The sequence below is a fragment of the Neovison vison genome, chromosome 11 (genome assembly GCF_020171115.1).
Source record: "Neovison vison isolate M4711 chromosome 11, ASM_NN_V1, whole genome shotgun sequence".
Lineage (NCBI taxonomy): Eukaryota > Metazoa > Chordata > Mammalia > Carnivora > Mustelidae > Neogale > Neogale vison.
This window is the reverse complement of record NC_058101.1, coordinates 177,870,503-177,893,760: the sequence shown is the minus strand read 5'-3', so window position 1 is coordinate 177,893,760 and position 23,258 is coordinate 177,870,503. Positions and strand designations below refer to the sequence as shown.

At 48.8% G+C, this 23,258-nt stretch overlaps 1 protein-coding gene across 1 annotated transcript; it reads left to right on the top strand.

The window, feature by feature from the left end:
* Positions 1 to 1,686: 1,686 nt before the first annotated feature.
* EIF4EBP1 (eukaryotic translation initiation factor 4E binding protein 1) lies at positions 1,687 to 21,450 on the top strand. The gene is made up of 3 exons (XM_044225387.1): positions 1,687 to 1,906; positions 18,721 to 18,900; positions 21,003 to 21,450. Exons 1-3 carry the CDS (start codon positions 1,762 to 1,764, stop codon positions 21,032 to 21,034), a joined length of 357 nt encoding a protein of 118 aa, XP_044081322.1. The 5' UTR covers positions 1,687 to 1,761; the 3' UTR covers positions 21,035 to 21,450.
* The last annotated feature ends 1,808 nt before the right edge of the window (positions 21,451 to 23,258 follow it).

Sequence of the window (23,258 nt, the reverse complement as noted above, 5' to 3'; positions counted from 1 at the left end):
AGTGCCAATGAAAAGTTTTCTTTCTTTAATTATTAGCTTTTACCTCATAAATATGAATGAATAAATGAATGAATGAATAAGATGGTGATGAATATTGTCCTGGACGACCTACTGTGTACCTGGCCAAAGCTAAAATTTGATGATTGTATGGTTTTCCAAGAGGAAGTTTCTGAGAACTTTAGGATTGCTTTCAATACTGCCTCATTCTAGAGGAGCACTGCCCAATAGAAATATATTACAAGCCATATACATATATATTATATACATATAATTTCTTATAATTCCACCTAAAAAGGTAAAAAGAAACAGGTATCATTAATTTTAATATTTTATTTAATCCAATATATTAAAAATGTTATCTCAACATGTCATCAATCTAAATTGAGGTATTTTACATTTTTTTCATGCCAAGTCTTTGAAATCTATGTATTTTACACTTGTAAATGTGAACTAGCCATATTTCAATTGCTGCATAGTCACGGGAGACCAGCCTTAATAGTAGGAAGTGGAGGCCTAGAGACCAGCCAATCTTCCTATCTGGGGCCTGATACCTCCGGGGGTCCAGTCTCAAACTCTACAGCCTCCAGCTATCTTTCTGAAAAAGCCACCCTAATCGTGTCACTTCCCAGCTTAAGAGATCTTTGATATCTCCTCCCTCCCTAGGACAAAGTTTGAACACCTTGGCATGCTTTGAAAGACCCTTCACCATCGGGAAGCAAGCTTGCCGCCACCGAGCAGAGAGCCTAATGCGGGGGATCATGGCCTGAGCCGAAGGCAGAGGCTTTAGCCCTCTGAGCCACGCAGGTGCCCCCCCACCCCATTTTTCTTTTAAACTGTTCTCCCATCTCCTCTCCCCTTGCATGATGTCACCGTCATGACAGAAACTGTTCTCTCACCCGATGATGGGCTTTCCCGCCCTCCTGGCATTTTCCATTCCCACTTGCAGAGCTCCTTGAAGACTCAGTCAGCGTTCGTTCAAGGAGGCCCTACTGTCAGGCTGCGTGTGGACCCCTGTACCCCAACTCAAAGGGCCACAGGGAACCTCGCTGGCCGACTCTTAGCCACCCCCCCAACACCCGTGCCACCACGGACGTCCAGACCCTGTCAGCTCCACCTCGGCTCTAGCGTTAGTCCTCATGACCCAGCTGGGGGCTTGTTCACGCGTCCTCCCACCGCGTCCCCCAAACCACCAAACGCCCATTCTTGGTTATTTCTTTACACCACGAAGCCTCAAAAAGCCGATGAGGGAGTGAATGACCAATTACACCGCACTTTCTCATCGGAGGAACTAAAGCGCGGAAAAAGAAGGGTTGAGGGGACCATCCCGCCCCAAGTCCTCCTGGAGAATCTAGGCCTTCCCCAGAGCCGGGGCTGCCGGGATCACCGCACAGCCCTGAGCACCGCCCCCGCCCCGAGAGGCGTTGACCTCCACAAACCCCCGGCCCCCGCCCGCAGCCAGTCGTTGCCAGCGTGGCTGGAGGCACCCGCGAGCGAAAGGGGCGGGCCGAAGCGCGGCGGCGCCCGCACCCGCGCGCGAGAGACGATAGACAGGGAGCCTCAGACTTGAGGGGCCAAGGAACGCACGTACGGGATGCCGCGCGGAGGCGGGTGCGGCCGCGGCGCCGGGGCAACTACAAATCCCAGGGGGCGCCGAGGCTCGGAGGCGGAAGGGGTGAGCGAGGGGCGGGACAAGGCGAAGCGGGAGGGGCCGGAGCGGCCGTAGGGCCACGCTCCCGCTGCGGGCGCAGCGCGAGAGAGACCATGTCTGGGGGCAGCGGCTGCAGCCAGACCCCAAGTCGGGCCATCCCGGCCACCCGTCGGGTGATCCTCGGCGACGGCGTGCAGCTGCCGCCCGGGGACTACAGCACCACCCCCGGCGGCACGCTCTTCAGCACCACCCCGGGAGGTAGGCGCGGGCTCCCGGTGCGGGCGGCGCGGACTGACTGGGCAGTGCAAGAGGGTTTGGGAGCCGTCAGTCAGACGGGGCGAGCGGGCTGAGGGGCGCGGTGACTGGAATAAAGGCATCAGGGGAGCAGCGACGGTCACGGAGGGGGCCACCGGGAGCCAGCAGATGGCCGCTTCCCACTGCCTGCCCCCTGGATGCGTGCTTCCGAGCCCGGGCTGCAAACTGCTCCATTCGTTTCCTCCCGGGAGAGACAGCCGAGTCCCCCTGCCCAGATCGGCAGCACGCTTCCAGACCGACCACATGCTGGGGTGTGCTGCCCCTTGTGGGTGTGGGGGCGTTCTGAGGCAGCACAGCGTGGGGTCAGTGTGGCCTGGGAGTAAGGAGAGGCCTGGCCTGGGGTTTTTAGGGGATGGGGATGGGCGTTCTCTGTTGGGATAAACGACTCTTGCAGAATCCTTTTTCTTTCCTGAGGCACCCCCAGTTTTGGAGTGGGCCAGCACCCTCTGACGGAGGATTTGGGCTGAGGGCGCTCGCCTGCCCCGGGCGCGTCTCACCTGCACCTGTGGCAGCTTGCCCATATGCGCATGTGGGCTCTCTGCAGAGGGACGTGGGGCCGCGGGCAGGGCTGTGCAGAAAAACACGTTCTTCTGCCCGGGGGGAGGGGGAACCGTGTGACCTCCCTGAAAGTGCATGAGGAAGAGGAAGCTGAGCTGGCACGGGTGGGGGCCAGACTTGGGCTGCCCTCTGGAGCCGGGCATTCCCTCCCAGCCCGGGAGCCCCGGCGCACAGGCGCTGATGAAACCCGCCTGCCCGTTTGCATGATGAAATCCTCGTGGCTCACACTTCCCTACCATGCTCGCGCTGCTCTCACCCCGCTTTGCCCTCACCCCGCTTTGCCCTTCTCTCCTCCCCTCCACCCTCCTCCACCGCTCCGACCCATAGGCCAATTACTCGAAAACACCGCAGATAGTGGCGCTACGTTTTGAGGCAGGGGGTGCAGGAGGACGCAGGCAGAGAGCACCAGCCTGGTCCCTTGGCAGCCTCGGGGGCCACATGCTTATTTTCTCAGGCAATGGTCCCACCACCGGCAAGCACTGCCAGATCCGAGGTCTTGAGCCCTTTGATCCAAAACATACAACGTTAGAATTGTTAAGGATCATAGATGTACTTGTTTGATCTGGGCCCCAAACTTGGAAACACATGTCCCTTATCCAGGGTCGCATGGCTTTCTCAGATTGAACAAGAAACCGTATCCAAGCATAGAGGGGGAAAATGCTCTCTCCTCTATTAAAAATGATTAAGGAAAATTTCTCAGCGAGCGTTCTTTCTCCACCCTTGACTTAAATTCTCTTTCCCTGCTATATAGGTCTTTTATGTAGTCCATTTGGTGGGCCTCCTCTGTGTCATGCTGTGTCTACCAGGATTTTTCCTGACAGTTTTGGGGTTCCTTCAAGTGAGGCTGTGAATCTCTATTTGATCTTTTTAGGGTGGGCAATGAGGCAGGTCTGAAGGCTCAAGTGCTCTTTCTTGCACCTTTTGTTGCTGGATGGGGACAGGTCAGATTGGAAGCCATGGCCAGGGTTACTGTTTATAGGGAACTCTGATCCATTTCTGACCATGGACTGGGAAATGGGTTTTGGGTTTTTGGGGGGGGGGTGTTGTTTGTTTGTTTTTAGTTTTTTTTGTTTGTTTGTTTTTGTTGTTGTTGTTGTTTTTTTTTTTTTATAAACCAGAACAAATCTCCCTGCCTTTGAAAGTTTTTAGTTGGGAGAGAGGGACAGGGGCACCTGGACCAGAGTGTAACTTTGTGTCTGAGACCAACTGGGAGAAAGCTAGCTGTGCCAGGAGCCTAAAGCCAGATTTCTTGTTTGGAGTGTTCAGCGGGACAGGCACAGCTCACAGTCCATAACCTGAAAACCACACCTTGCTTCTGCTAATGTAAGCGAGTCTGGTTTGCCTCAGTTAGCCAAGGCTTAGAGTCTTCCTCCAAAGCCCAGCTTCACCCTATGTCTTTGCCAAGGCAAAGAAGCTTAACCTAAGAAAAGGTCATTTCTAGCACCCTTTTGCTCCAGTCTAGAGTGCTGCTTCTCATTCCTCAATGTATGTATAAATTACCTGGGGGCCTCACTTAAATGCAGACTCTGATTCTTTTTTTTTTTTTTTTAACATTTTACTTATTAATTTGACAGAGAGAGATCACAAGTAGGCAGAGCAGGCAGAGAGAGAGAGAGGGAAACAGGCTCCCTGCTGACCAGAGAGCCCGATGCGGGGTCTCTGGGATCATGACCTGAGCTGAAGGCAGAGGCTTAACCCACTGAGCCACCCAGGCACTCCACAGATTCTGATTCTATAGCTTCTGGATTTGGGCCTGAGATTCCACATTTCCAACCAGCTCGTAGTGATTGATCTCAGTACCATGCTGAGTACTCAAAAATTAGTGGAATGTGACTTCTCTCACCTTTTGACACCCCTGGGGTCTGGCAAAAAGTGATGCTTCTCACCAGGTAAACTCCTCTTGAAGTTGAGTTTGGCATCAACCTTCAAACCAGGATCTAGAGAGAGTCTGTGCAGGTGCCCACACTAGCTTATTTGCAGGTGTCAGGAGCTCTCGCAGTGTCCACAGGTCACTCTTCCTGGGAATGGCACTGCAGTGTTTGTCCCCAGAGGAACAGGAACAGCAGCTGATTTGAACCATCTGCATTCCTAAAACGCCAGTTTACTTTCCATGGTCATTAACCTTTCACAAGCTAAATCACTAATCTGGTTAGAAGTCTGGAGAACTTTAGAGAAATATGTTAGAAGGAGTGTTATGTATGAATATTTGAGCCAATGGAGTCTTAAAAATGACCAATGACACCACAGACCAGCAGAATCTTTGAATGGGTCAGAAACCTTCCACCCCTCTCCCATTAACCTCCATGTTCCCCATTCCATGTTGGATTCTTGACCCCCAAATCTCCAGGATTGCTTGGCTGGTAATCATACCCAAACCCCATACCTGGATAAGGTTAATCAGAAGAAGGCAGGTAAGGCTACAGGTGTTAATGGCACCCTTGGTTTAGATAAACAAAGTCTGTGCCCAGGAAGCTTACCCTGGAGCAGTTTCCAAGTCTTTGGCTATGGGACAGACAGTGCTGGGAAGAGGAGGAGGTGGCCTCGGCACTGACTCTAGGGCACAGCCAGTGTCCTGAGGCCTCAGTCACACAGGGGAAGATTGTGTCTCCTCATTGCCCAGAGTCTCATCATTAAGGACAGGTTAAAAGAACCTGGACATTAAGACAGTGAGGGAAATGTAATGGGTTCTCTTCTCACACTGTTCTGAGCTTCCTTTTAAAGCATTTAGAGCATTCCACATTGTCCCTCATTAAAGGCTTTGATCGGGGGCCCTGGCGTAGAGCACCCCAAACTCTCCCTGATGCCCACCAGCCTCCCTGGTTAAGGCATTCACCACATCCAAAACCGGAAGACAGTCTGACCTCAAGGGCTTGGCTTGCTACTTAGGAAGATGGAAACACGCCTGAAACAGAATTGGAAGCATCAAAGTTGTAGCATAGAATGAGGCAATTAGGCAGACACCCCCCACCCTCCATAACCAGTAGAACTTGTATGATTCTCACGTGAGAATTGCCTCTTCCACGTCTTCAGCCTGCTAGGCCTTACATGCTAATAATGCACAAATAGCTGTGAGATTTAATTGCTTTCTGAGATTTACATTTTGTTGTTGTTGTCTTCCAGTATCCTCAGAGGATGGCAGGGCCTGATTTGAAAGAGGAGTTTGATTTTTAACTTATGTGTGTTTTTTTGAAAGAGCAAAAAAGTCCTTCATTACCAAATGAAGGACAGGCAGGGTGGTACTATGTTTGTCTGCTGGTATAAAGCAGGGAGGCATTTTCTCCTATGGGTCTTTATTTGATATCCTTGCAGGGGAGGAAAGAAGATGGGACAGCAGTACAGAAAAGAGGATTGCTTCCCAGAGGGAAGGTTTTTAGCAAAGAATGTTCATTTGTACACCTAGATTTTACATGTTCAGACAAACAAACAAACAGAAAACCTGTCACTTTCAGGTCTCAGAGCCACGCCCATGCTCTTCTTCCATTATGACTCAGGACAAATTAATCACGTGTATTTGTTTACATGTTTGTTCCCTGGAGTAGAAGGGAAGTTCTTTCCCAGCAGTGTTACTCATCTTCCTATTGTGGCTTTTGAGTGCTGAGTCTGGTGTTTAGAAAGTGAAGGGTTGGGGCGTCTGGGTGGCTCAGTTGTTAAGCGTCTGCCTTCAGCTCAGGTCAGTATCCCAGGGTCCTGGGATCAAGCCCCGCATTGGACTCCCTGCTCAGCGGGGAGTCTGCTTCTCCCTCCTTCTGCCTGCCACTCCACCTGCTTGTGTGTTCTCTCTCTCTGTGTGTCAAATAAATAAAATCTTAAAAAACAAAACAAAACAAAGAGTTGAAAAGACTCCTAAAATAAGAGTATTCTTTTTTTTTCTTCTTTTTTTTAATTTTTAATTTTTTATAACATATAATGTATTTTTATCCCCAGGGGTACAGGTATGTGAATCGCCAGGTTTACACACTTCACAGCACTCACCAAAGCACATACCCTCCCCAATGTCCATAACCCCACCCCCCCTACTCCCAACCCCCCTCCCCCCAGCAACCCTCAGTTTGTTTTGTGAGATTAAGAGTCACTTATGGTTTATCTCCCTCCCAATCCGGAATGACAGTATTCTCAGGGTAACCTGTCTCCTTTGCCATCAGGCCTGGGTCTGAGCTGGCTTAATGGTAACATTCAAATTTTTCTTTTCTGCCCGTACAGCTGCGGGGTACATATAATTGTTTACCTTGGAATGTCCCAGGGACAAAACTACTTTCCCTGAACTTTCTCACTTACCCTGGTATTATAGATAACAGTATTACTAATACTACTGTTTCAGTTATTAAGCAGAAAGAAGTGGCCCTTATACGGAACATGTCACTAGTGGGGCCAAGGCTTCAGACACCGGGACGGATGCTCCTTGTTTATGTTTGCACCCAGCATCACTGATTAGACAGGAGTAAGTCACACCTGCCCATGACATTTGGATGATCGGGGACATGGGCAGCACAAGTATCTTGTAATCCAATGTCCGTGTCCCTGAAATTCTACTGAGAGCTCAGACACTAGGCCTGGAGTGTCAAAAAACTTAGTATAACTTCAGCAACAATGATTTGTTATTTCTCTCCATTCTTTGGGCTGGTTGGGCATTCTTAAGAAGCTTCCTGAGGTCACTCATCTGGCGACATAGAGTTGGCAACTAGATTGTCCTGGGCTTGAAGGTCTAAGATGGCCTTACCCACGTGTCTGGGACATTGCTAGGGACACCTGGAAGGCTGGGAGTTCTCTGTTTTCTTGGGCCCATGCATTCAAGAGTCTAACCTGAGCTTATTTATTTGAGTTTTCAAGGCCCGTTGAGACCTTGGCCCACATATGCAGTATTCTATCTGTCAAAGCAAGCCACAGAGCTAGTGTTGATCCCAAGAAGGGGGAGATGATTGCCTTGGAATGAAAAAGTCTCCTGTAGGGCAGGGATGGGAAGAGTTACAGGGCCACATGTTCAGGCAGTCTTCCACAAAGGCCAAGCCTCAAAGTGTGGTCCTTTGAGGAAACTTAACTGCCCATCTTGCTGTGTGGCCAAGCAGACCCAAGTCCAGGTATAGGAACAGACCAGAATCACAAGCCTGTGAATTGACTGTTGGGTTAAGAACTGAGGACACCTTCCTGAAAATGCTGTGCCCGTTTTCAAGGCCCAACGTTCAGCTCCACAAAGCAAACAATACAGGTGGCCATGGTGCCAAGTCCCTGGGAAATACCTGCCATTTGTGTCATACTCCCCTTGCTACCTGCTTCCTAGCCTGCCTCTTCTTTCCTCCTCAAGCAGCCAGGCTTTTGGAACACCCTTGAGGGGAGCCCACGCTTGCCCTGCCCAGCTGCCTCTGCCCAGCACCCCCATTTGAACTTCCTTGATTTCCTGGAGTGCTGACAGGAAGATGGAGTCAGGTTCGGAGCCAAAAATGTGTAGGAGTGAGAATGCCAGGAGGGGCAGGTTGGTGCAGAACTTCCTTTGGTTTCCTGGGGACACCAGGTCTGCCTTAAAGAGAGTGCGTGTATACATTGATTTATCTTCTGCCCTTTGGAATACAAGGGGGAAAGCAGGCCTATATTAATTTGCTAGGGCTACCATAACAAAATACCACAGACTGGGTGACTTAAACAACAGAAATGTATTTTCTCACAGTTCTGGAGGCTGGAAGTCCAAGGTCAAAGTACTATCCAGGCTGGTTTCTCTTGAGGCCCTTCCCATTGGCTTGCAGATGGCTGTCCTCTTGCTGCCTCATTTTTAAAAAAAGATTTTACTTATTTATTAGAGAGAGAGTGAGAGAGAGCATGAAAGGGGAGAAGGTCAGAGAAAGAAGCAGACTCCCCACAGAGCTGGGAGCCTGATGTGGGACTCTATCCTGGGACTCCGGGATCATGACCCGAGCCAAAGGCGGTGGCTTAACCAGCTGAGCCACCCAGGTGCCCCTCCTGCTGCCTCTTTACTGGTATCTGCGGTATCTTCCCCCCCCCCTTTATTTAAAAGATTTGATGTATTTATTTATTTGGGGGAGAGAGAGAGGGAGCATATATGCGTAGACTCCCCACTGAGCACAGAACAGGGCGGGGGAGCGGGGAAGCTCAATCCCACAGTCTTGAGATCATGACCTGAGCCGACACTAAGAGTTGGACGCCTAACCAAGCCACCTAGCCACGCCCTCCACACACTTAGGGCATCTGTGTATTGGATCAGGGCCCCACCCTAACAGCCTTGTTTGAACTTAATGACCTCTTTAAAGACCTTATCTCCAAAGACAGTTTGATGGAGGTCCTGGAGGTTGGGACTGAAGCCAACCAGTTTGGATGTAGTGTGGAGGCAGTTCACACAGCAAACGGCCCCTCCCTTTTCCAGCCACAGCTTTTGTTGCTGTGGAACGGGAGGCATTTCAGATGGGCACTCCCTTTTGGCAATGAATTCCAGGGGTAGCTTTCCCTGTTCTGCACTGGTGCATTTTGAAGCGTTTGGGGGCAGGTGAGGGAAGGGGAAGGAGCTTGGCCAGCCCTTAGAATAATTACTCCGGCTGTTTTGTTCTGCAGGTTTCTGCAAAAGCTCCGTCCCTGCTGCTTTATTTTCAAATAAAGTGGACTATTCCCTCACACATCAGGGCGTCAAAGGCAAGAGGGCCCTTTGTCACTCACCGATTGCCCTCATTTGGTATTTAAGGAGCTTTGTAACATTTTTGGCCCCCGAGAAACATCCAGATCTTGGTTGCCTTTGCAGAGCTAATAGGGCCAGAAGTGAAGAAAAATCTCGGACCAAGCAAGCTCTGATTCTCTACCCAAGATTTTCTCCCTGACAGGGTGGCTCAGCTTGCTAAACAGACTGCCTGGTGTGTGTTGGGTGAGGAGGGAGACCCCTAGTAGACCCTGTGAGTTTGCCTCCACGATGACACAGAGCTGCTGGCGAGAGCTGAGTATAGAAGGATCTGGAGTATTTAGTTCACGGGCTGCTGGCTTGCATCTGAGCATAGGCATCTGAGCCTCCCCCGAGCATGTTTGAAACACTCTCCCTTTCCCTGGAATGGGAACAGCAGTTCTAGGAATTCTGTGCTTGTACTCTTGCTAGGCCTCACGTCACCCGCTCAGGGGAAGAATGTTTCCACCAGGGGAGGCGCAGGGGGAAAGCAAGGGACAAGCTGGGTTCAATTTACAGAAGTCGTGGCCAGCCCCCTTTTGAACCCAGTGCGGGTACTGTGGGAAGGTGGAGAAGAGATCAGGGCAGGCCTCTCTCAGGGAACATCCTGTTCTGGCCAAATCCTGAGAAGAATAGGTAAAAGTCAGAAGATCCCCGAGGCATGGCAGCCTGGGTCTGCTTGGCTAGTTTGTTTTGTTTTGTTTTAAAGATTTTATTTATTTATTTAACAGACAGAGATCACAGCTAGGCAGAGAGGCAGGCAGAGAGAGAGACAGGAGGAAGCAGGCTCCCCACGGAGCGGAGAGCCTGATGTGGGGCTCGATCCCATGACCTGAGCCGAAGGCAGAGGCTTTAACCCACTGAGCCACCAAGGCGCTCCATGCTTGGCTAGTTTTAAACAGAGGTTGGATTGGAGGCAGTACAGGCTAGGTCTGCTCCTGGGGACAGACTTTCTGAGCCTCAGTTTCCTGTCTTTGAGTTGAGGATACTGTATCTCCCTTGTGGGGAGTGGGGGAATGGGAGCACTGAGACCTGGCATAAGAGGCTATGAGCACAGCGTCTGGCCCACAGTACTCCTGGGAGGTGAGTTAGTACCCTCCTCTTAGAGCTGAGGAATTCAACTGCCCTTCAGGGTTGAGGGGCTGGTACTACACACCCAGGTTTGAGCCCAGAACTTGGGCCTCCCAGCACTGTGGCTGTTTGCACCACCACATTGGCCACCTGCCAACAATAAGATCCCCAAAATAGACGGTAGTATGTCAGAGCTGGAACAGACCCTAAATATTACCTATAAGGCCTGGCACATGGTTGGGGCTTTAAAAATTGTTTGAATGAGCCTGGTACACTGCCCTTATTTACAGGTAAGGAAAACAGACCCAAGAGGATGTCTGCATTCTTTTTGTTTTGTTTTGTTTTAAGATTTTATTTATTTGAGAACAGAGAGAGAGCACAAGCGGGGAGGGCCAGAGGAAGAGGGACGAGCAGGGAGCCTGACTCAGGGCTCAATCCCAGGACCCCAGAATCATGACTAGAGCTGAATGCAGACACTTACCCAACTGAGCCACCCAGGCGCCCTGGAACGTCTGCATTCTTTGTACATTCAAGCAAACTGTCGTCACCACAAGCACGCCTCGAGAAAAAAATCCCATTCTTGTATTTGGTGCACATCTGAAATTTTTAAAGTCCTGCATGACACTGGTTTCCCAAACATGCCAAAGCTCATGTTGATTCTTGAAGCATGTTTCTGTGGACTAAAAAAGGGATAGAGGCTGTCCTTACCCACCCTCCTCCAACCCTAGTTTCTTTTCAAGGTTGCTTACCTCCCATCTGATTTGTCCTAGCTCTAACCATATAATTGGTCCCTAAAAATCTGTCACCTGAAGGCATGCTAGTCGTAAAAGCTAGGCTTTGTTCGTAACGGTCTTATTTTGTGTCAGCCGCTGTTCTAATCCACGCCATAACCTTATGAAGTTGGGAGTTAAAGTCTAGCACACAGCAGCCCTAGAGGTGCTAGAGGGAAAGCTCTGTGCTCCACTTACCCAGTCCAGCAGGGAGCCCTGAGGCTTTCTAGGGAGAGCAGGGAGAGTCTACCTAGCTCCAGACAGGGCCATTTTAACTTGACTTACTGGAAAAGGAGATTCTTACCCTATGTCCATATTTATTTGTTTGCTTAATGCCCTGTGTATTAGAGTTTTGTATTAAAAAACGAAATCTGCTCAGTGTAAAAGAGGCTCACTTTGCCTGGATTATCTTACTCCCCCAGAGGTCACCAGACACAAAATGTGTACAGTCCTGTGACTCTGTTTCACACAATATGTCATGGACAATGTACGCTTTTTCCAAATAGTAACCGTACAGCACTGAATTGTAGATCTGATCCATAATTTAACCTGTCATTTAATATAAAAAAAATCAAAGTTTTACATACATATATGTGTTTGTATAAATATATTATTCTGTCTTTTGTATGGGCTTGATTTTTTTCCATAAAAAAAGTCTGTCAAAGTTAGACGTAAGTTGTTTATATACATAAATACTTAAATCTCAAGTTTGCCTAAAGGCTCTTAAGAAAGCAGTAACTTCTTGCCTCTCAACCTCCCCTCACTCTTTAGAAGCAACCAATGTTTTCCAGCTCTTTCTTTGGGGATTTACCCCCATATTTCTAACTTTTTCTGGATTTACCTATTGATAGAGGAGGACTTATTATCATTTATACACCCTTCTCTTTCCATTCCCCAATATAATTATACCATGATTTTTAAAAAATATATGCATTATTTTTATTACCATGACCTTTGATGAGCCAGGTAGTTAATTATTGTACAGCTTTTTAAAAAAAGATTTTATTTATTTGAGAGAGAGCACACACAAGCTGGGGAGAGGGGCAGAAGGAGAAGGAGAAGCAGGTTCCCCACTAAGCAGGGAGCCTGACCAGGGGCTCAATCCCAGGACCTTGAACTGAAATCATGACCTGACCCAAAACTAAGAGTTGGATAGTTAACTGACTGAGCCACCCAGGCACCCCATTGTACAACTTTAAAAAAATATTTAGTTAATTATTGCTTCATTGTAAAATATGGTTAGTTTTGGGTTTCCGCTCTTGGTTTCGGCTCAGGTCATGATCTCCTGGGTCCCGAGACTGAGCCAACCTCAGGCTCTGCACTCAGCAGGGGAGTCTGCTTAAAGATTCCCTCCCTCTGCCCCTGCCCCCACTTTCGTGAATGTGTGTGTGTGTGTGTGTGTGCGCACGCACACACACACACATCCTCCCTCTCTCCCTCTTCCCTTCTCTTTAAAATAAGTAAATCTTTCAAATGTAGTTGGTTGGAGGGTGCCTGACTGACTCAGTCCATAGACCATGCAACTCTTGATCTCGGTTGTGAGTTTGAGCCCCACATTGGGTATAGAGATTACTTTTAAAAATGTGCTTAGTTTTCATTCAAGTAAGTCTTCCACACCCTCCAGCACCTCTAAAATACTCAACAAAATACAGTTTTACACACAAAATCCGAATTCTGGATTTATCAGTCCATTTTTTTCCCTCTGTTGGGAACGGACAGGGTTTGGCTGCTCTGGACCTCCTATGTAACCACTGATATGAGATCCCCTAAAGCCCTTACTCTTGGTCTCATTTTGGTAGAATATTCCTGCTGTCGTGTTCTGAAAATGTCTCTGTTCTACTTTTACTTGATTGGTGTTTGGCTGGGCATCAAGCCAGGCTGTGAAAGCTTTGGCCCACCGTCTTCAGGCTTCCAGCATTGCCATTGAAAATGTCTGTGCCATTCTTATTCCCAATCCTTTTGAGCACCTGTTGTATTTTTCCCTTTCTGGAAGATTTTAGGATCTTTTTACTCAAACAATTGAGAAATTTCCCAATGAATTTTAAGTTGGTACTTTTAATTCATTACACGAGATACTGAAAGGACATTTTTCAAAGACTAATCTCTTTCAATTCAGGAAATTTTTCTTTTTTTTTTTTTTTTTTTTACTTTTTTAGTAAATTCCTTCTAGCAGTTTCTCTCCTCTCTCTTCACTTTCTGTTATCTGATACTAGTTTTCTAATTTGTTCTTTTTTTGTGTTACCTTTTTTGCCCCTTCTGTTCTTTAAAGTCTTCAAAAAGTTTAAAAAACAGTGAAGTCTCTTTGCTGTTTCCCTCTTGGTTTGTTTGGGTCTCTCCATTGATGGAAGCTTTTCTCAGAAATGTGTGGAGGCATCTGGCTGGTTATATTTAAGAGTGAGCACTGCAGAGCTGACTGGAGGCCCTTTGCAAGGTGTGGAGGCAGGTGGGTGCGCTCAATCTGGGGGCTAGCTGCTGTTTTCATCCAGAACCCCCTTCCCAAAATCAACATCAGTCGGTCTTTATCTTTGATCTGTATTCTGAAGCAGGGCAGGGCTGGGTGTTTGAGGCTCACCATTCAGGAAGTCAACTTGAACTTAATTGCCCTGTCTTCCCTCCCTCCTGGAGTGAGGGGCATGGGAGATCTCTGCCTGTTGTTAGCCCCCTTCCCATTTTCCATGATGCCTCTAATTCCTGAACCTTCCTGGGGTTCTGCAGAACCCCACTTCCTATTGCAACATCCACCCCCACCTCCCCACATTTAGATGCCCCCCCATCCTCTCTGTTAGAACTATTCCTCCATTCGCTTTCTGTATTAACAGATTGTGATTTGGAGTCCCATTTTGAGCCCCCCTTGCTTCCAACTTGAGTATGTGCTTGTGTTTCTTGTCTTATTTCTTGGTGTTTGCATGATTTTTGAGACAAGCAGCAGGGCGGGGAAATGTCTTGGCTTTGCCATCTTGAAGCCACCTAGAACCCCGAAGCTCTTCATGCTCTTGTTTGTAGAAGTCTAACGGAGTTGGGTCATTTTCCCTAATATAGAAAGAGAAAGTAGGCCCTCAGCTCTACTTTGTGGAGATCACCAGGTGTGATACTCACACACCCCAGAGGCCCACACCTGACCAACAGCCTCCAGCTGTTGCCACTTAGCCTCTTGCAGGGACCTTGGCATTCCCCCCAACCCCTCCACCCTGCCGCGGTTTCCATTTCCTGCTCCTGTATGCAGGCCAAGTCCCCATCTCGGGAGACTGTATTTTAGCCAAGGGTGCCTATTTTTGACAATATGAGAATGTGTGTTTTGTTGTTTGTCTCATCTGTGGGAGACAGAGGGGGTTTCCAGAAGATCACTGTTTGCTGAAGCTGTGTGGTAGTATATCTCACAAAGGGATGGAAGAAGAAAGGGTTGAAAAGCTAAAGCTGCTTCCATGGGAAACATTTCCACTACCTTGTTCTCCATCTTATATTCCTCACTGACCCCAGATGAGTGGGAGGGGGTCTAGAGTCCCCTGCAAGCCTTGGCGCCCTTGACAGCTGACTTTTGAACATCACCATCCCACCCTCCTTGCAGGCTCCCTCCCCAGCACCCTCCCTCTGATGGCAGGTGTTCTGGGTGCCTCCTCTGCTGGCATTTAGTTCCTGGGTTTTATTAGCTCAAATGAGGATTCTTATTTTTAAACAGCTGCCCTAGGTGTAGGACAATAGGCACAGAGGCTCTTTTTCTCTTCTAACTGTAATCAATGATTTAAAAATCACCTGGTGCCACTTCCCAGTATACACACCCCAAAAATTGAAAGCAGGGTCTTTGCAGAGTTATTTGCACATGTGTGTTCACAGCAGTAGTATTCACAATAGCCAAAAGGTGGAAGCAACCTAGATGTCTGTGGATAAACAAAATGTGGTATATCCATGCGATGGAGTATTACTCAGCCTTAAAAAGTAAGGAAATTCTGGGGCACCTGGGTGGCTCAGTGGGTTAAAGCCTCTGCCTTCGGCTCAGGTCATGATCCCAGGATCCTGGGATAGAGCCCCACATCGGGCTGTCTGCTCAGCAGGGAGCCTGCTTCCTCCTCTCTCTCTCTCTCTGCCTGCTGCTTATTTGTGATCTCTGTCTGTCAAATAAATAAATAAAATCTTAAAAAAAAAAAAAAGTAAGGAAATTCTGACCCCTGGTCCACATGTGGACATTATGCCAAGTGAAATAAACCAGTCACAGAAACACAAATACCGTACAATTCCACTTGTATGAAGTACCTAGAGCAGTCTGATTCGTAGAGACTGAAAATAGAATGGTCGTTTCCAAGGGTTAGGGGGAAAGGAGATAGGAGTTGCTATTTCCTGGGTATAGAGTTTCAGTTTTACAAGATGAAAGCGTTTTGGAGATTGGCTGCACAACACTGTGAATGTAGTGCACTGTACACTTAGGAATGGCTATGATGGCAAATTTTATGTTATTTGTATTTTACCACAATGTAAAGAAAAAAAAATCTCTGGAGGCTCATGACTTTAAAGAGCTTCTCCAGAAACTACTGACCCCAGTTTTTTGGGTTTGGGGTCTTTTAAATTTTTTTTAAGGGAGGAAAAGAGGTGGGGGAGGGGCAGAAGGAGAGTGAGAGAGAGCCCAATGGGGGGCTTGAGCTTACAGCCCTGAGATCATGACCTGAACTGAAATCAAGAATTGGATGCTTAGGGGTGCCTGGGTAGCTCCATTAGTCGAGCATCTGACTCTTGGGTTGTCTCAGGTCATGATCTCAGGTCAAGAAAACAAGTCCTAAGTCAGGTTCTGCACTCAGAGCAAAGTCTGCTTGAGGATTCTTTCCCTCTGCCCCTCCCTCACACGCACTTGTGTGCCTGTGTGCAAACGCTCTCTTAAATGCATAAATAAATAACATATTTTTTTAAAAAGTCAGACTTTTAATCAACTGAGCCACCCAGGTGCCCCCTGCTCCAGTTCTTTTTGAAGGCTATTGAATCTCTAACTCTTAGGTGCCACTTTGATGGGGTCAGTTCCCTATTCTCTGGTGAACAAAGCAACAAAAAAGTGAAGCTGGAGGGAGGCAAGGACAAGGGAGATTCTTTTTTTTTTTTTTTTAAAGATTTTATTTATTCATTTGACAGACAGAGATCACAAGTAGGCAGAGGGGCAGGCAGAGAGAGGAGGAAGCAGGATCCCCGCTGAGCAGAGAGCCCGATGCGGGGCTCGATCCCAGGACTCTGGGATCATGACCTGAGCCGAAGGCAGAGGCTTAACCCACTGAGCCACTCAGGTGCCCCGACAAGGGAGATTCTTGCTGAGTCTTGAGGATTAAGAAACAGAAGAGTGGTCCATCTCTGAATCCAGGGCATTTACCCTCAAGGAGAAGCCACTGTACTTCTCCGTTTGTAGCCCCTGGGTTCACAGGCACTTAGGCTTTCATGTTACCAATGAGCCCAAAGAAGGAGGAGCAGAGCCTCCAATGCAGGCTGGGTTTTGTGTGCTTTGCTTTACACCTTCCCACTAAGAAATGTGAGCTATGAGCTATGGCCCACGGGGTGATGATAACAGGGCTTCATTCAGCATTACTGCCCCTCAGGCAAGGAGTAAGTGGGACAGGGTAACTGCCTAGGTCAGGCTGCAGTCAGATGAGGACAGGCAGGTAGGCCAAGTGCACCTGTTGGTATCTTACCATTTCTCTGCTGCTCACATTCCAGCCCTCGGTAGAAGGACCCTAACCTCATGCATTCAGACTCAAGAGTTCAAGGGTGCAAATGGGTTCCTCTCCTGGGGCTGCTCCTGGAGAGCCCCGTGCTCAGCATTGAGACGTGGATCCCCACTGTTGGAATGTCACTCACTGTCGCCCTTAAGTGGGGAAAATCCTTCGGGTTTATTGACAAGGACATTCCTGAAGTCTTTAAATCATTGCTTCTAAACTCCTGCACCCATATTCTGTCTGCAGTTTGTACTATACCTTGTCTTCTTTTTGTATATATCTTTAATATTCGTCTTTATATCATTTACCTTTTTGACTTAGTTTCTGTTATTTTATTATATATATTATTTATAACATACATGCTATTATCATATCCACTGATATCCTATCCTATATTAAAAGGAAACTTGATATCACCACTATATATGGAAAACCAGATCCACTTACCATAAATAGAAGGTAACTATAAAAAGAAATATAATGACACCAAGACAGTTGTAAATTCTAGCTGAATTCCACTGCCTGCTGAAGGCTTTGAGGCGGAGACCTGCTCTTTGTTAAAAAGGGAGAATCAGGAGTTTGAGGGAGGCATTGAAGAGACGTTATTAGTGCCATCCTGGTGCTTAGAGGTCATCCTGAGTAAACAGGGACCGAACATGAATCACTTCTCACTAGTCACTGTTCTTTGATGAAATCAGCTGGGGCACAAGAATCCTGGGTCCTGGATTATAGAAAACGTTCCTTTTTAAAGTATCAGGAAACCGTCCTCACAGGGTGGGTCCTGGGTGTGGTTTAAGGGTAGTGAATAACTCCATGAGCCTTGGTCCCCACCCAAGGGTGATGCTCGGGAAAGGAGAGTGAAGAGGGAGTGGACAGAACACAGACCAGGTGCAAGCCTTGTTTTCAGTGACACATCAGAGCAGATATCACACGGAAGACGGGCTTAGCAGGAGAGCCTTTGGTGAGAAGACCCCATGGGCCACTCCTGTCCACAAACCCCAGGTGGGAGAGTTCTCATTTTTACTAGTTTGGGGGATTCACTCAACTTTCTCTTTGCTCATCTATAAAATGAAGTTACAGATTCTGGATATCCCATGCGGGTACTGGAAGTACTGAATTGAAAAACGAATTAAAATGTACCTTCTTGGGGAGCCTGGGTCGCTTAGTCAGTCAAGCATCTGCCTTTGGCTTAGGTCACGATCCCTAGGTCCTGGGATCGAGACCCCCATCATCAGGCTCCCTGCTCAGTGGGGAGTCGGCTTCTCCCTCTCCCTCTGGACCTCCTCCTGTGTGCGCTCTCTGTCAAATAAATAAAAAACATGTGTCTTCTCTAATATTGGCTGTGATTGTCCTGAGTAATAACACTGAGCACTGATGAGGTAAGGGAGCTGATGGGCTTTAAGGAGAGAGCCCAGGGGAGAAGGTGCAGTGTGGTGGGTTGCCAGGCCTCTTCTTCCATCAGAGCGTCCACATGATGGGGTTGGTGGTTCTGAGGCAACAGAGGAGGGCTACAGCGGGACACGTGAATTTGCCTTGCTCCTTCCTTTCTGTGTGTGTGTGTGTGTGTGTGTGTGTGTGCTTTTTTTTTTTTTTTAAAGATTTTATTTATTTATTTGACAGAGAGAAATCACAAGTAGATGGAGAGGCAGGCAGAGAGAGAGGGAAGCAGGCTCCCTGCTGAGCAGAGAGCCCGATGCGGGACTCGATCCCAGGACCCTGAGATCATGACCTGAGCCGAAGGCAGCGGCTTAACCCACTGAGCCACCCAGGCGCCCCTTTTTTTTTTTTTTTTTTTTTTTTAAGTTTACTCTACCCACAAGGTAGGCCTCAGACTCACAACCCCAAGATCAAGAGTTATATGCTCTGCTGACTGAGCCCGCCAGGCACCCTAGCCTCACTCCTCCTTGATCTGGCTTTTGCAGAAAAACATGCCACCTCTGCTAGAGCCATGCCTCAAAGAACTGGAAAATAAGCAGGTAGGAGGTTGGAGATGGCTTTTTCAATGTCCCTGCCCCACTGCAGGTACCAGGATCATCTATGACCGGAAGTTCTTGATGGAGTGTCGGAACTCACCTGTGACCAAAACACCTCCGAGGGACCTGCCCACCATTCCCGGGGTCACCAGCCCCGCCAGTGAGGAGCCCCCCACAGAGCCCAGCCAGAACCACCTGCGCAACAGCCCGGATGATAAGCCAGCCGGCGGTGAGTGACAGGGCTCGACCAGGCTCTTCCTCAGGAAGGGACATATGTGGCCGGTGGAGACCCTTCAGAGAAGATATTTCAGGGAAGGAAATGATGTTACTTTCCCCACCTTCTGTGGAGCAGCTCAGAGACCAGAGAAGGGGTGTCGGGAGGGTGGGTAGAAGTCTCAGCGGCACCAACCTTCCCCATGGAAGGGGTCCAAGAACTCCAGGAGAGATGATTTGGCCCCATCAGGTAATCTAATTCATGGGGAGCTTGTTTGAAATGATGCTCGGGAAAGTAGAGTGAAGAGGGAGTGGCTAGAACACAGACCAGGTGCAAGCCCTGATTTCGGTGACACATCAGAGCAGGTGTCACGGGGGAGACAATTCAAACAACTGACATCAGCATGACCCTTGGTATAATTGTCCCTGAAGCATTTCCTTGTGTCTGCCACATTTGGGACACACCCATGGTGTGCATGTTGAGGACATGACTTATCAAAGATACAGTAAACTTGCCTTCTGGGAGATTATAGGCCTACAGGATCAGGAAGGCATCTGGGTGCCTCCTCTCAGGGTAATGATCACTAGTGGATTCTTGATGAAGACCAATCAAAACAATGCAACCTGTTGTTTCTGCAGGTTTGACATGGGGCGGCTAGGTCCTTCCTGATATCTCACCCCACCTTCCCCCCACCCTGATTAGGGTGAGCACCCCAGCGGAGGTGTGTGTGAATGCACTCTGTGTGGCGTCGTGACTAGCTCACCAGAGTGGCTCAGCTCTCCTGCTGTGGGAGGATGAAGTGTAAGCACTTGCAGACAGCCCGAGTCACATTGGAACCCACTACCCTTCACCCAGAAGGCAGTGGACCAAGGCCAGACAGGAAGCAACTGGGACCTCGGGCTGGGCTGGCCTTGCTGACAGCTGCAGAGTCTATCGACCTAGGGCCTGCAGGACGTGATTCATAATTACCCTGGGGACCCCACAGTCCATGCCCGACAGCCCTTGCTTTGCCTTGCCTTGTAGACTTGGAGAGCACTGGGAAGGAGGGAGGGAGGGAGGTGAAGCTGGGCACACACACAGCAGTGTGAAGGATAGCTCCAGGCAGTGTGGTCACTGCCTTTCGTTGAAGGATGCAGAGAAGGATGGATAGATTCATGTGGTCAGCTCCATGGTACTTCCCAACCACCCCCTTTTGCCTTAAAAGTTGAGGATGGAGATAGTCACACCTGACATTGTAGAACCATCACTACCTACTGGCTGTGGCAAGTCCCTCCCAGTTTCTGGAGCTTTGCTCGCCCACAGCAAATGCAGGGTTGGCCCAGAGGTGCCCCAGGCTGACCAACCCTGAACCACAATAATGGCTTAAGAGTTCCGTTGTGCTGGTGAGGGACGGACATAATTTTTCGTTTTGCTTAACGGGATATTAACCAAAGCCTCTAGCCTTGGACCATATATTTGGATAAATATAACCAGAAGAAGTGGCCAGTTTCCTTCTGGGGGCCGGGGTGGGCATCTCGGTACATAGAACCTCAAAGCAGCCTTACCTGAGAGATCATGAATGAGGCAACTCCATTTAAGAAAACAACCTCCTGCAGCGTGAGTTGCTTGGAGATCTTTGTGGAAAGAGTTAGGGTGAGGGCAGTGAGTAGCTGAATTACCAAAATAACCCCTTTACTGCAGAGTCAGGCTAGTCCATGGGTATTTGGACATATGCCTCGTGGGTTGTGTTACGAACTTCAAAACCACAGTTGGGACACATGCTTGAAAAAGGTTTTTGTTTAAGGAATATTCTTCTGTGAGGTTATATTTATATCAAAGTCAAGTAAACATTAATTCTTATTAAGAGAAATAAAAACTGTACAAAAATTAGGACAGTCCCTTCTCTTGTGGGGAGACCCAGGCTCTACTCTTCCTTTAGGATTGGGGAAGAGAGTACAGCTGGACCTTCAGGCCTGTTTCCAGGAAATCCTACTGGAGTCCTGCCCTCCCTCCATTCTCCTTCGCCCCCACTCTTTTAGGAACAACAAATGAAAAATAACGCCTCTCCCTGGCCTCTAAAATATGAGCCCTACCATCCACCTGTTGCTTACTTGGCTGTCTGCCCCTTCTCTCCCTAGGTGAAGAGTCACAGTTTGAAATGGACATTTAAAGGACCAGCCATTGAATCAAGCAATGCCTCAGGGCACCCCTGGCCCTTCTCGGGAGAAAAGTCACACCAGCCAGGCCTTTTGCAAGTCATAATCCTGGGCAGGCATTGAGTATGGGGTCGGCCATCCCGGCCCTCTGCTTCCTCATTCAGGGCACCTGTTCCCCCTTCCTCTTCGAGAACACCAGCAGATACCTCCATGTGCCTCCCTCAGGCGGGAGCTGCCACCCTAAGGGAAGTGACTCTCGTGGGCACAGCCTGCAGCCCAGGGCCAGGATTGGATGTGGAGGAGCCCTTCTGAGTGATTATCCAGCTCTTCCGGCCCCAGCCTCTGGGGGCGCACCCACCCCTTCCTTAGGTTGGTGTCCCCTCCTTCCCCAAGAGAGGAAATAAAAGCCACCTTCGCCCTAGGGCCAAGAGTTGGCCCCTGTCTGAGCTCTTTTCAACTCCATCTGGATAACTAATACCAACTACTGTTTGTACTTCTAAGCACTTTCCTATATGTTATCTCGCTTGATTCTCACACTGAACCTAGGAGGTAAGTAGACGAAGTGTTATCCTCATTGTATAGCTCAGGAGACTGGCTCAGAGAAGTAAAACGCACACCAGTAAATGACAGATGGGACTGGCTTTGAGCTGCGTGCTGCTCTCCAGCTCCTGTTCAGTGGTAGGTAACATTTCTTCTCTGGGCTTTGTCCCCTAAACCTGTCAAGTCTTGCTGTCACCTTCGTTCTGTGGCCCATTCCCTGCAAGAGTCCAGGGGAAGAACCTGAGCCTTGCGTGATATAGCGTGTCTTTGACCCATGCCCCCCCTTCTGTTTGTCCAGTGATCCCTTTGGGGGACACATGAGATAAGTGCTCTGTCTTGAGGATTTCACTGAAGCGTAAGATTTGCCCAAAAGGAAAGGGAGTATAAAAGAGATCGTATTAGGATTGGTTACCAGAGAGTGGCCCACACAAGTAGAGGCTCCATGGAGGGGATGCTGCAGCTGGGATCCTGAGGAGGAGTGGGCGGAGGAGAGCTGGGGGTCCACTATGGCCCAGGTCGAGTGGTCTTGGGGAACCAGGGTGTACAAGGACAAGACATCAACCTGCCCACTTTAGCCAGAGCCAGCAATTTGTGTGGTTGGGGTGGCTTTTATAAATGGCCAGAAAAGAGCCAGATTTCTAAGGGCCTTGAATGCCGGGCAGAGGACTTGCTGAAAAGCAGCAGGTGTTTCTCATTACAGGGTATGCTGGGGGTGGATGGCCTTTGGGCAAGAGGCAATGGCTGACCTGGACCTTACAGTTCTGGACTCCTAGCACTTGTCAGTCTGCCATTTGGGGAGTAGCAGGGCTTAGTTGTCACGGTCTTTGTCTGGTCTTTCCTACAGCTGAGTTGGAGTCCCCTCCCCTCACAAGGACTGAAGGCAGCTGGAATCCGTGTGCCTGGTGAGGGCATGCGGAAGGCCCAGCTCTGGCTGCCTGCTGGCTTCAGGCCAGCAGCATACCCTTTTCCTATAGATAGAAAGGGACATAGTGGAGAGGCCTCCACCAGAGCAAAGACAGCAACTGAAGCTCCACCTAGAATTGGGATAAAGACCAGCCAGCCTTCCCCGTCCCTCAGTTTCCCAGTAAAAGCATCCAACATGAGGTCTTGCTCACAAGTCTGCACAATACAACCATTCCCCTTGGTCCTATATCTTCTAGTCCAAGAGAGGGTAAAAATAGGCTTCTCTGACAATAAGAAAATCATTTACAAGTTGTACGCCTTTCCCACTGAACACAAGTATCCTCCAGAAAACCCAGGTGTTTTTCTTTTTACAAAGATTTATTTTAGAGCAAGCATAAGTGGTGGCGGGGGGCAAAGGGAAGGAGAATTCTGAAGCAGACTCCCCGCTAAGCATAGAGTCTGATGGGAAGGGGTGGATGGCGCCCGATTCCAGGACCCTGAGATCATGATCCCAGCTGAAATCCAGAGCCTGCAGCTTCACCAACTGAGACACCAGGCACCTCTCTTGAGCATCATTTTAGCTGGATACTATGAAGTGGCAAAGATCTATGACAGAAGGCTCCCCGTGGTCCAATCTACCATCCCAGTGTACTGAGTCTTAAAGCTTTTGTAGGGACACCCTATGAAACCATCCGAGTTTGGCTTGGGAACCCAGGGACAACTCAGGGACAGCCGCCACATGCTGTGAGCCAAGGAATAGAAGGACGAGGTATTACCACCTGGTCTGGAGATGCA